Source organism: Meriones unguiculatus, chromosome 16 (assembly GCF_030254825.1).
Source record: "Meriones unguiculatus strain TT.TT164.6M chromosome 16, Bangor_MerUng_6.1, whole genome shotgun sequence".
Taxonomy (NCBI): Eukaryota; Metazoa; Chordata; class Mammalia; order Rodentia; family Muridae; genus Meriones; species Meriones unguiculatus.
Genome location: NC_083363.1, coordinates 18,490,553 through 18,504,219, shown reverse-complemented (window position 1 = coordinate 18,504,219; position 13,667 = coordinate 18,490,553). Strand labels below are relative to the sequence as shown.

The window sequence follows — 13,667 nt, the reverse complement described above, 5'->3', positions numbered from 1 at the left end:
AATAAAAATAAATAACTAAAAGGCAAAACTAAGACTCTATAGCCTTATCAAGGGGGAAGACTTTGTTTCTGAGGAAATTCTTGTGTTAGGTCATTGGAGTGTCCTACATAGGCCTCCCTTTTTCTGGAGGTTTTCCCTATTTTGTTGTGATTAGGGAAGTACAATTGAAATGTTAGTATCGTCTATCTATGCAGTACATCCAGTGTAGATTCTGAAAGGATTCTAGAATATTGTTGCCCATTTTAAGGAGAGAATATTAGTGTGTTTTTTACAACTTACAAATTTCGTACTTCGTGCCAGTAGTAGTACACCTCTTTACCTGATACAGGGTTCGAGCCCACCCTGGTCTACAGAGTGAGTTCCAGGACAGCCAGGGCTACACAGAGAAACCCTGACTCCAGAAAAATCAAAACAAAACATACACACACAAGAATTTCATACTTCAAAATATTGTAAATGCAAGTCTGTATTCAAAATAAAGCTCTATTGTTATCTTTAGATATGAAGACTTTTTACGAAGTCTGCCATTGCCAGAATACTGCAACCCAGAAGGGAAGTTCAATTTGGCCTCCCATTTGCCAGGCTTCTTTGTGCGCCCTGATCTAGGACCCAGGTTATGTAGTGCCTATGGTAAGTATATGTTCACATTTCTCTTTAAGTTTGGTTTCTATGGGAGTTTAACAAACTTCAGTGCATAATCAAATTGTTCAATGATTTTTACTTACTGATAAACCTGTTTTTTAAATAATGGTATTGAATCCCTTTTTTAATATCAAGTAATATTATAGGAATTAACAATATAGTTAAGTACTACTTCCTAATTTCTTGTAATGCGTCTATGTATTTTTAATGAATTGTTTTATATGTGGAATTTCTATTGATACTTTTAGAGGCTGTTTTTTTGGGGGGGCAAATATTTATAACAAGGCAAATAAACTAAAGCTGTAATTAACTTATGATAAATTGTTCTGTGGGCATAACATCTGTACACTATTAGATGCGTGCTGTAGTCTGCAATAAAAGTCCTCAATTTCCCACACAGGTGTTGTTGCTGCTAAGGATCATGATATAGGAACCACAAACCTTCATATTGAAGCTTCTGATGTTGTGAATATTCTAGTCTATGTTGGCATAGCAAAAGGAAATGGCGTCCTCTCGAAAGCAGGTAAAGAGCAGCCACAGCTGCTGCTGCATCGCAGGCTGGGACGGCAGATGGCCGGGATTCCGACCTCTGTTCCTGAAGTTAACTTTCCTGTGTTTCATGTGCAAGAAATAGTGATTTTAAAAGTAAATGTTTTTATTTGATCCCTTTTTACTAAGTAATGTAGTTATGAACACATTTTGTTAAACTCATTTGTAAACACTGGCTGAGTAGGCACTGGGGTTTAAGGGTATGAATGTGAGAAGCTATTTGCGATTGAACTTCCCACTCCTCATTGGATTCAGAGGAAAAAGAAGGCTGTTAAATACAAGCGATGGTTTTTCTGTCTTTTATAGATTTTACATTTCATTCTCTAGTTTTCTCTAAACCTTTGCTCTGTCACCTATTCCATCCTTTTTAAATATAAAATCATAGCTTTTCAACTTTTCCTCTCTAGTGACTTATCTTTAAAGTGGGCCCATTGCTCAGTGGTGGAACATTTGCCTAGTTGTAGTCGGTGGCGCTGCCATTAAGAGCAGATTCTCAACTAGTTTTCCCTTCTAAGGATTAAGCTGCCACTGTAACTTCAGTTATTCTGTTACTTCTGCCCTCCAAACACTTTCTTTGCGCTGTTTGACACTGTCACACCAACTCATTTGGTCTTGTCTTGATTCTTGGTTTAATTAACTGTTTCTCTTGCTTTCACCGACATAACTTTGCATATTAGTCTTTTCTCTCAATCCTTCATCCACCTCCCATTGTGATGATGGTAGTGTTTCTGTCTCTTCACATTTTTGATTTGGCTGGTTGTAATAACTCTCCCAATTTGACACCTTGTGACCAGACTTCTGTCTGTTTTGGTTTTCAATTCTGTGGCTCAGAGTAGGTCTACAGTTGAGTGTTAACCTGTTGGGGTTAAGGGAGTTGTTCTCATAATTAAACATCTCAATTAATACTAGCGTACTTGAGCACACTGCCCTATGTAAAGCTCATGCTTTCCCTGTAATAGCTTTCCTGTCTCTTCAGGTGGACTTTACATTATTGTCTCATCCTGAGTATGAGTTCTTCCATTACCAGTTAGTAGGTTAACGGAAAATTAACCTAGTCAGTCATTCGCATCTTAGTGGTAAACCATTCTTCTTTTCTTGATTTTATAGATTTCTATGAGAAATTTGGGACTAACAGTCCATGGGTGGGAAATGTAATCTTATTTAATGTATTGTGTTACGTTTGTTTCGAGGTAATGTTTTGCTTACATGATTCTCTCTATATAGCCCACACTGGTCTTCATTCATTTCATGTCAGTCCTGCCTTCACCTCCCAGGTGCTGGGACTATAGGAATGCACCAGCACATGTGGCCCCACCTATAACGTTATTGAAAACACATTTTAAAATAGTTTTAAAGTCACCTAAAGAAGGATAGTTATAATAAACTTGTAAAATTATTCTTTATTTTGTTATTTTTTTTTCCTATTACTAGGGGGGAACTTTTTTATAGCCAACATTTAAAGACTGAACTAGTCTCTTGGTGCTTTCATATTCATATGACAGTATTTATTAAATGTTTAATTTGTGTAGGGTTATTAAGACCTTCTGGAACTCCACGAAGTCCTGACTTTTTAAAACAACTCTCTTACCCCCCAACCGTATTGTTTGTCCACTAAACATCTAATAAATACAAATAAATAAATAAATACTAATAAATAAACAAGAAACCTTTGCAGCCAGATTTGAATATCATAAAAGTTTTGCCATCACAGATGTTAGGAAACATCTGATAGATCCTTTGGAGTAGATAGTATTTAAAACATAGAAAACACACTGGAGAAATTGCTCAATGGTTAGGACCACTCATTGCTTCTCCAGAGAAGCCAAGTTCAGTTGCCAGCACCTACGTGGCAGCTCACAGTCATCTGTAATTCTAATTTCAGGGGATCTGATGTTCTCTTCTAAGTTTGTAAGGCAATAGGCACATGCATACGTGTAAACATATGCTTATACACATTGAAATAAGTCAACATTTCACAAAACAACATGGAAAATTGAGCTATAATCTTCACATTTGTGATGCCTAAAGCTGTTACTTTTGTGTTCTTCAAATTTCCTTACATCTCTATCTAGAGATTTCCAGTATGCCAACTTTTGACATGATTACCTGATGTTTCCTTAAAACTATAGCTTTATGAAGAAATGGATTTGCATGTTATAACAGATTTCCCATAATAAGGACAGAGGTCCTATTGAAATGAACCAGAATACTTATTAGTAACTAGTGTTAAGCAAACCCACTTCATTGAATGTTTAGCTCAAACATAAAATTGGGGGAATGGTTCTTGTTGTCCTTTATAGAAGTCAAATAATAAATGTCAAAAAATAAATAAATAAAAAACAACTTTGGAGGTTAAAAGATGCCTTTGAGTTTATGGCATTGTTCAGACTTCCCTTGAGATAGGGAGAAACTGGTTTATTTTGAAACTAAATTTTAGCTTGAGAGTAGATTCTGTCTCTGAAGGGAAGTCACTGTTTCTCTTCCCATGGGTACATGAGTCTCAAAATCAGCCCTTCTCTCCTAGCAGTCGTGAGTATATTACTGGGTTTAACTGTGAGTCCTGACCCTCACCCTGTAAGAGAGAACTTGTGTCTGTCTAGAAGCTAAGCCAATAGGATACTAAGTTATAATCTAGATTTTTTTTTCTTTCACAGCAGGTTTCAGACCATACCTGAGAAAACAAAACAAATAAGCAAAAAAAAAAAAAAAAAAAAAAACCAAAATGAAACAAAAGTTCTCCTTGTCTGATAATCAGTCATAGAAGGTTCCACTTTCTGTTGTCCTTTATTGACCAATTCAAAATTATTTCCTGTGTTTTAGGAATACTTAAGAAATTTGAAGAAGAAGAACTGGATGATATTTTAAGGAAAAGATTAAAGGATTCGAGTGAAATACCTGGTGCTCTATGGCATATTTATGCTGGAAAAGATCTTGACAAGATAAGGGAATTTCTTCAAAAGGTATAATTGAAATTTCAAAGAATTCTACCTTGAGCATGGACTAATTATTTGTTACTTATGTTTTTTGGCATCATGCAATATAAGATAATTTAAATACTTTTTAGTTCTCTTCGGTATTTTATCGAATTTTGAAAGGCCCTTTATATGGGGCTGTAGAGATGGTTCTGTAGGTAAGATTACTTGGTGCTCTTACAGAGGACCCAGGTTCATTTCCAGCACCCACATGGCAGCTCACAACCATCTGTAACTCCAGTTCCAAGGGACCTGACACTATCATCTGGCCTCTAAGAGCACCAGCCACTCATGTGGTACCCAAACAATTATGTAGGCAAAACACCCAAACATAAATTATAAAAATAAGTAAATAAACAATTTTTCAGAGCTGTCATCTCTTGGTTTTAAAGCCCATTTTGTTCATCTTCTAGAAAGGATTTAGGTATTTCTGTGATCTGTGTAAAGAATCCTTGCAAATTACAACCTTATACAAGAATGTCTATAAGTTTTTAACATAAAATATAATAATTGTACTTTTTTATTGTACTAATACAGCTTTTTGTGAACTATAAATAATTCTTTGAAATAGATTCTTGAAGGGTCAGGCCACTAAGTCTAAAACAATTTCTCATCTTTGTATATATCCTTAAGGGATTTGCCATCCAGGAGCATGAATTGTTTGGATTTGGAGATAAAAGCAGGGAAGTGTTTTGTTTTCCTTCTCATTATATGATGAGGAAATAAATACAAGGAAAAGAAAAAAAATATCAGATGATCACAGTACAAAGAGGTGGTGAGATGGGACCATGAGTGCTGCTAACACTGGCATTTTAAATTCCTCTGGCTTTTTAAATACTTGCATAATGTTTTGTTGTTCCTGTTGCTGTTGTTTTGAGACAGCTTTTCACTTTGTAGCTATCACTACCTTGGATCTCACTACATAGAACAAGTAGGCCTCTAACTCAGAAAGATCCAACTGCCTCTGCCTCTCGAGTGCTGGGATAAATGATATGCACCACCATAGCCCAACTTTATTTTCTTAGAATTATAAATAGCTATTGACTTTTTTGTTTGCTCAGAGATTTGTTTTTATGTGTATACATGTTTTGCCTGCTTGTAAGTCTGTACCATGTCCATACAGTGCCTCAGGGCACCAAAAAAGAACATTAGCACACCTGAGACTGACGTTACAGATGGTTGTGAGATGCCATCTTGGTACTGAGAATCAAACCCCGGTCCTCTGCAAGATCAGCCAGCGCTCTAAACCACTAAGCCATCTCTCTAGGCCCTAGTTTTATAAAAGTATGAGAGCAGAAAACCCAGCTGGAGAAATGGCTTAGCCGTTACAGGCTAGGCTCACAACCATAAATATAAGAGAGCAAAAGATCAGTACAAGTAAATAAGATTTTCAACTCCCTTAAGTTGGTGTGCATATTTTATTTTAACCCATATCAGATTTCAAAAGAACAAGGTCTTGAAGTTCTGCCAGAGCATGATCCAATACGGGACCAAAGTTGGTATGTGAATAAAAAGCTCCGCCAGAGACTGCTTGAGGAATATGGAGTGAGAGCCTGCACGCTCATTCAGTTCCTTGGTGATGCCATTGTTTTGCCAGCAGGAACACTTCATCAGGTACACATTTATGTAATTCTAACACCCCTGTATAGAAAAGACCTGGTTTGGGGGAAGAAATTACTGTGTGTCTAGGTAAAAATCAAAGAAGATGTTAAGTAGGAAAATGAACAGCACCATTGTATTTCCGTTAAAATAGTATTTATAGTATTTGAAACCTAAATTAAACTAAATACTTTAAGCTATTAAGTTGTTAAACTGAGCTATATTGCCATTGTTTATATTCGCTATGTTTAGGAAATTGAAGTGATTTTAAGACTCCTCAGGGGAGAAGAAAGCCACTGCTACTCACGCTCACCAAGCATTTAAACAAGCGTGGAGAGCACCTAGGTTTTGAATCCACCTTTAAGTGAACATCTTGCTTGTAATCTAGTGTATTTAACAAAAGACAGTATGCACTTTATATAGCTATCTACCCACAGAACTTAAGTTCTAAGTGAGTACCTATCACGGGAGTGATGGACACCTGTAGCCCCAGCAGTAGGCTGGAGAATCACAAATTCAAGGCCCCCCTGGGCTACATAGCATGACTTTCAGAACAAGCAAAGAAGTCAAAAGAAAACCAATATTTACATGGACAAGTGTAAATGTAGTTAGACAAGTGATACTGGGCAGAATGGCCTAGAATAGATGGTGATGGTGGTGTAAGGAAAACCTGAAAAGAAAATGTACTTTGCCCTAGTTTGTTTCCTACATTTTCTACCCACCATCAACAGCTGAGTGGCATCTGGTAAGAATTTGTTGATTAAGAAAAGTTTTTTATTTCATTATTTTTTCACTACTTGTTTTACATATATAGAAGTGACAATTTTTGATAGTGAGTACTTTTTTAAATCAGATTTATTATTAAATCTTAAATATTATTTAAGAGACTTAACTATCAATACAATATGCCTTGTTCTCCATAGTAACTTCTTGAAAGTATATTGGTTTGTTGTTTCTCATGGACTCGTAATCATTCAGAGATGTTAGTCACTGTCATTCATGCTGAATTGGGATTCAGTACCCTATATGCCATTTATTTCTGCTAGCCTTATCAGAATGTGGCTAGCTGCGTGTGGTAAAAGAAAAGTATAAGACTACTTTGATGATAGAGAATAGATCTACTTGCAGGCCTTGTGTACATGTCTAGCCAGTTCAGTGTGAGAGTGGTTGTTGCTCTCTTGAGTCATTTGAGACAAGCTGGGCCCGTCAGCCTTCCGAGTACTGGGGTATTTGAGGTGGAGTCTTGCTTTGCAGACCAGGCTGTCTGTGAACTTGGTGGTGCTGCTACCTCTAGTTCCCAAGTGCTGGGATTACAGGTGTGTGTCATCACACGTCCTTTCAAGATTAAGTTTTCTTAAAGTGGACATTGCAGTCATGCTTGGTTACAGCATGATTTAAATTATATATGTACGTATTCCTGTGTATGATATAAGCAAGTGAGTGTAGACAGCTGTGGGGGCAGCAGCTACAGCTATAGGTAGTTGTAGCAGTTGTAAGCTACTTCTGGGGCTGCTGGGAAGTAGACTTGGGTCCTCTGGAAAAGCAGCGCAAGTGCTTTAACTGCTGAGCCTCCTTACAACCCCTCTTCCATCCCCCAGTACCTCCTTTTTGGGAGGCTAACCGGAACATACTAAAATGACCTAGAATCTATGCTCCACTTTCTGCTGTTATGAGAATGTTTCATTGCACTTGTGCCAGCCGTGATGTTCACACCTGTGAGCTAGCACTCTGGAATTGAAAGGCGGAGTGTGTCAACTTCCAAGCCTGCTTGGGCTATAATCAGACCCTCTTTCAATAAGTAAATAAATAGTAGTAATCATGCAGTGTGTGTTACTTAAAACAAGTTTTTGTTTGGTTTGTTTTAATTCTGCCTCTGAGTACAGGTGCCACAGGGCCAGAGGCAGGTCTCTTGGAGCTGAGTTTGCAGATTACTCCCTCACAGTAAGCCAGCCACTTGACATGGTGCAGGGAACTGCACTCAACATCTTAGCCCCGAGCTACTGCCCTTACCACCATGCACACCGGTTAGCCAGTCTCCTTACAATGAATTTCAGGGTCGTCCGCGGTGTACAGAACAGCTAGTCCAGTTTTGCTGGTCAGCCGTGTCACCATAGGAACTTTATCTTACCTCCAACTGGGATTGTTTTTTCTAGTTTGTGCAGTAAGTAAATGTGAATACTTCCTATAGGCTTCTATGCCAATATGGCCTTTTATCTTCATTAGGTAAATATTGGCTAATGGGATTTGCCTGCTTAAATAATTAATGTCTGACTGACCTTAAGAAACTTCCCCTGCGCCAGGTGTGGTGACACATGCCTTTAATCTCAGCACTTGGGAGGTAAAGGCACACAGAGACACCCTGTCTTGAAACCAAAAAAAAAAAAAAAAAAAATCCCACTGTTATCTAAAGTGGCTGTACCTTTCCCTACATCATTGTTGCATTCATTTTATTTTCTCTGCTTCTTCTCTAGCCCTTGCTACTTTCAGATGTATTTTTTTAGGATGTGAGTGTAAAAGAAAGGGCAGGGTTGAGATGGCGTTTTGTTGTTTAGGTGGGGATGGCTTCAGGGCTTCAGATGTGCATTGACATCCTGGCCAGTTCCCAAAGCGCTTTCCTACTGGAGGGCCAGGTCATACACATGGTGCCATACCCTACCACTAGCATTTCTGATGTTGGGGAGGAACATGAACCGCTTTGATAGATGCTTAAGACTGAACCATGTAACAGTGCACCACCAGGCCCAGTGCTGTGAAAGCAGTAGCATGCTGTTCTGGTCGCTTAGCAGTGAAGACAGACACTAGAAAGACGATGGCATGTAAACTGTGCAGTGCAGTTTAAATATTTAACTTACAAACTGGAAGTGCGTTTGCCTCATGTTTATAAGCCTGACAAAATGTGGGAAATTTTGTCCATCCCTAGGTAGAGCAGCTGGACCTTGGTTGTTCTCTGCTGTAGTGTTTTGAATGGCCTTTAAAATTGAGGCAAGAACATGGGCCTACTAGACTGTGAGGTTCAAAACCCCCACCCCAGGACCACAGGAGGGAAAGGAAGAAGGAAGGAAGGAAGGAAGGAAGGAAGGAAGGAAGGAAGGAAGGAAGGAAGGAAGGAAGGAAGGAAGGAAGGAAGGAAGGAAGGAAGGAAGGAAGGAAGGAAGGAAGGAAGGAAGGAAGGAAGGAAGGAAGGAAGGAAGAAAAAGACAATGAACAGAATATCTTTATTAAGAAGTTTGCCCTGAGTTTCTAGACTGTTTTAAGCATTTATGATGAGTGGCTTGATGTTTTTAAGAGTTGCAAATTGTGTGCATTTGAATGACCTGAAGAAATTTGTGGCAAAACCTTCTCACATAACATTTTCACAAACAACCAAGATAATAGTGAAACCCTTTTTTAAAAGATGACATTCAGACTATAAGCATGAAAAGCTTTGTTTTCTTACTTCCCTCCTGATTACAGTGAGTATGATTAATGACGTAGATGGCAAAGACAAGGCATAAATGGAATGGAAAGCTCATTGGTGTTCTGCTTTAAAACTGGATCCTTTCTTCAAGTCTCAAACTTTCAGCAAAATATTTCAGATAGGGTTTGTTAGAAACATATATACCATCCTGTAAGCATCAGTAAAAGCTGGCAGTCTCAAAAAATATTTCAAAGCAGCCATAAATTGGCAATGCTGACACAGCCTCTCCAAGCTCTGGGAGGTGACAACAAAGCCAGAAGACCCTGGAGGCCCTTTAAGAAGAAAGTCTCTCTAAGGAAATCTGTCAGTACACGGTTGACCACTGAAAAACATGGGATGGAGCTGTCCTGATCACACCTAGCAAGAAAAAACAACAGAAACGCTCTGCAAAGTGACTAAACGATGTCTGTAACCATCAGTGACCCATGACAACAAACCTTGAAGCAAGGGAGTATGGTTACCAAAGCTCACATAATAATGTTCAGATGCCCAGTTTTCAGCCTAGAGTGGTAAACACATTCACAGAAACAGAAAAGATGGCTGTTCAGAAGAGACTGTATTAACAGAAATGTTCTCATGAAAGCCCAGACCTTGGACTTACTATACAATGCAAAGAGCTCAAGGAAACTCCATGGGTAAAGAATCTAAAGGAAACCACGCGAATGGTGGATGAAGAGAATAAAAGGAACAAGATATTGAACAAAGGATCTAAGTGAGAATTTTGGAGCTACCAGAGATTTTAGGTCATGCTAGAGCTAAACATACAAAAAGGTAATATGCTAAGACTCCTGAAGGACTCACTCTTCCCACAGCATTCCCAGATAAGACTTGGGAGACACAGGGCATTGGAGACTATGTAGCTGGTATGAGAAAGTTAATGTAGGAATGTAAAGCATCTATTAGACAAGACATCACAGGAGTTGGGCTCCTGTTGACTTGCCATTTATTGGCTGATTTGTCTTGGGACAGGAGCTGAGCATCTCATCCATAGTCTACTGTTCTGAATAGAGCATCTGTTCCACAGACAATAAGGAGGACCCAGTGAGACTGTACAGAAACGCTGCACATGTGAGGCTCCCACTGTTACTCTCCAGAGGAACCAGCAGCCTAATGAACACAGAAACAGAGCGCTTGCTTTATGGTGCTACCAACTTGTCAATAGAGGCACAGTGCTTGAGTTAAACACCTCTGTCGACTTCAGCAGCTGTCCAGGTGGTCATATGTCCAGAGGAGGAATTCTAGCCCCTCTGGAATCTCATCACCCTGTCATCAATTAGATTTTTTGCCACAGTGTTCATTTCCTACTTACTATCTACTTCATCTCACTCTTCCCAATTAAATTTGATTTTGCAAACTTAAAAATTAGAATAAATGTAAGTGCTTAGTTTTTCAGTTGTTTCTTCTTTCCCAGGAATTTTTATGGCATTCTAAAACATCATTTGAAGATAACCTAAAAACAATTTTAAAAAATCTGATGTTAGATCCAACTCGGCCTTCCTCTGCTATATAGAGCATTGAGAGAAAGCAGTTGTTAGGAACAAGGATATACAAAAGGTATAACTGCTAAATAAATGGCATGATGTTGACTGGCCCCTGAAGAAAGACTTTTAGTCAACAAAGAGAAACTTACTCTGAAAAACTTAAGAGTACATGAGATCAGATGGTCTCTTTAATTGGCTAATTTAAAACAAAGGCACAAATAAAAATTCTAGAACAGTTGTAAAACTCATGCATGGTCAGTAGATTGTGTGGAACTAAAGTTCCGACCTCAGTGCCTAGCAAATGAACTAAGTTGCATTTCCTTTTCTTCATTCTCTGATACAAGACCAACAAAGGAATAGCAACAAAACAGATGGAGTGTTTTTTACAGCCTCTCTCCTTAGTGGTGTTTTAACATAATACATTTTTAAAAGCCCATGTAGGCAATATTGATAATTTAGGATCTTATTAGCCTCTCCAAAGGATTCCTGGAAAAGTCATTTGTTTTATCATTTAAAAATACTTCATTTACAAAGTCACTTCACATGAAGCTTTTTGGTGACATAACTTTCTCATTAAAGTGTGGTCTTAAGCTCTGAAATCCATTTGATGTTTTGGGAAAATTCTCTGGTGGAATTGTCTTCGTATTTATTCATTTTAGACAGTTTACCTTTTCTTTGTTTACAATGTGACCATCTGTTCTAAGCTTTGCATTTCACATTTTTTCTTTTTTGGATAGGTACAAAATTTTCACAGCTGTATTCAGGTGACCGAAGACTTTGTCTCTCCAGAACACCTTGTACAGTCCTTTCACTTAACACAGGAACTGAGGCTTTTGAAGGAAGAAATCAATTATGACGATAAACTACAGGTAAGGGGTAGTCTGAGGGGAGCCAGGGGTTTGCTTTTTTTTTGGGGGGGGGGTTGTTTGCTTGCTTTTTATATTCAGTATAGGATGTACAAACTCCAGCTTTGGCAGCTGCTGCCAGCTTGACACAGTAGGTTAATGAGTCAACACACCCTGGGTTTACTGAATTCACTGACAGGTGCTGAAATCCCAGCTTGTGACACTTTGAGCTTTTATGTTTCTGTCTTAAGTTTGATACTCTTCAGTTTCCTTAAAATAAAAGCCAGCGCTTTGTCTTTTAGTACATGCCCTATAGTCCCAGCACTTGGCAGGGTGTGGCAAGAGGATTGCTTGAGCTACAGAGTGTGTGTGTGTGTGTGTGTGTGTTTTGTTAATGCTTTTAACCAAGCAGCTATCCTTTCTGAAGTTTTCCCCAGCTCCATGATTATAAATACCATCTCTTTTAGGTGAAGAATATCTTGTATCATGCAGTCAAAGAAATGGTGAGAGCTTTGAAGATGCATGAAGATGAAGTAGAGGACATGGAGGACACTTAAGTGTGGTTGGAACTGGGATGCCCCTTGAGTGACAATAGGTCTGACTTGAGCTCCATTAAACCATCAGTGCCAAGAAATTCTCTTTGTAGTAATTACTTGCTACTGACACCATACCAGTATAGCATTATGTCACGGCCCCTGTGATTCAATGCTAGCTATAAAACAAGCTAAATTTAAAAGCAGCACTATATAGCTGCTCTTGTATCATAGTGTATATGATGTTTGTGAAGATGCCAGATTTAAAATGATGTATTTATTTTTGGTAAAAAACAAACAAACAAAAAAAAATCTATGCTATATTGTTGATCAAGTGTAAATGTGCTCTTGTACAGTTTAATAAATAACTGATATTTTTCACTACATTGAGACAGTTACTGTGAGACTAGGACACAAACACCAGCTGTTGCCTGCGTTTGGAAAATTGCTGGATTGCACAGCAGTCATGTCATAATCAGAAAATTACTGCCAAATAATTGTAAAATGTGTAAAATACAAAGTATATAAAGTAGATACTAAACTCAGACACTTCAATATTTTGTTGAAGCTATTGACTGTACAATTAAACATTTTCAAAAGGTGTAATTTATTTAAAATTGTCTCATTTTGGTAAAATTTATGTGAAGTTTTAAGCTAAATATTAAACTTAATATGCTATGTAAATATATACATATATACATTTAAGGATGTATTTTTTTAAAACATTGGCTTGCTTTTGTTAAAGTGCAAGTGTTACATATGGCTTTGTACATTACAGTTGAAAGGGGTTTTACATTTTCCATTAAAAGACTTTATCAAGAAGCTGATGTCCCAGTTCTCGCTCTCTGATATGATACTGCTGAGACAAAGTGGAGCTTGCAGCCTTGGGCTCTGCTCCTCATTGTGTGGCCCTGCCAAGTTTGTTCTGTCTCAGTAGCCGATCACTGCCTCAGCTGCTTGCTTGAAGCCAGCCTTCACCACTGAAACAGAAACAGTTCTCCACATGGATGTGTGAGTACTGAGGAGTAGCCCAAGTTGGCCATCCTGCAGTTTGTTTAGCTCATGTAGCTGTTATCCATTACTTTTCCCCCTGGGCAAGAGCCAGCCAGAAGTCTGAGCAACTCATTTCACTAGTAACCTATGCCTGGCATAAGAACTAGTGAGCTGGTGGGGGTTAATGACTTGCCAGGAGGAAAATGTGCTGAAGACCATTTTACATGTGAACTTCGTACTTACTTGGTTTTCAAATGGTCCTCAGGAGCCTAACCATGTAGGTCCTGGCTGGCCTGGATCTTGTATACATCAGGCTTGTCTCAAACTCAGATGCAGCTGCCTTGGGCTGTGCCTCCTGAGTACTAGGATTAAAGGCATGTGCCAGCCTTTTTAGCCTTAGTTTTGATAGGAAATGAACTTTGAAGCCATGGTATTAGTTCTGAATAGTTTTACTTGCTGGTCTCCTAAGGTCTTGCAGGAGCACCATATTGTATTTTCTCTCAAATATCTTTTACTTCTGGCTATTCCCTGAGGTTCCTTTTACCTGTGTTACAAAAATACTTTTAGTATGGGTGAAGCTAGGGTACATTAAGCCA

At 38.5% G+C, this 13,667-nt stretch overlaps 1 protein-coding gene across 7 annotated transcripts in view; it reads left to right on the top strand.

Annotated features, from left to right (window-relative positions):
* Positions 1–12,900, top strand: part of Jmjd1c (jumonji domain containing 1C) — a 154,614-nt gene extending 141,714 nt beyond the window's left edge. For 6 of the 7 annotated variants that reach the window (XM_021635256.2, XM_021635257.2, XM_021635253.2 and 3 more), the window contains 6 exons: positions 500–630; positions 1,043–1,165; positions 4,012–4,151; positions 5,601–5,777; positions 11,438–11,569; positions 12,013–12,900. In XM_021635256.2, the coding sequence (XP_021490931.1) occupies positions 500–630; positions 1,043–1,165; positions 4,012–4,151; positions 5,601–5,777; positions 11,438–11,569; positions 12,013–12,102 (793 nt within the window). In that variant the 3' untranslated portion in view covers positions 12,103–12,900. Of the gene's footprint in view, positions 1–499; positions 631–1,042; positions 1,166–4,011; positions 4,152–5,600; positions 5,778–10,188; positions 10,432–11,437; positions 11,572–12,012 lie in introns of those variants that run through there. The other variant, XR_009586749.1, reaches the window with a different exon arrangement.
* Positions 12,901–13,667: the final 767 nt, after the last annotated feature.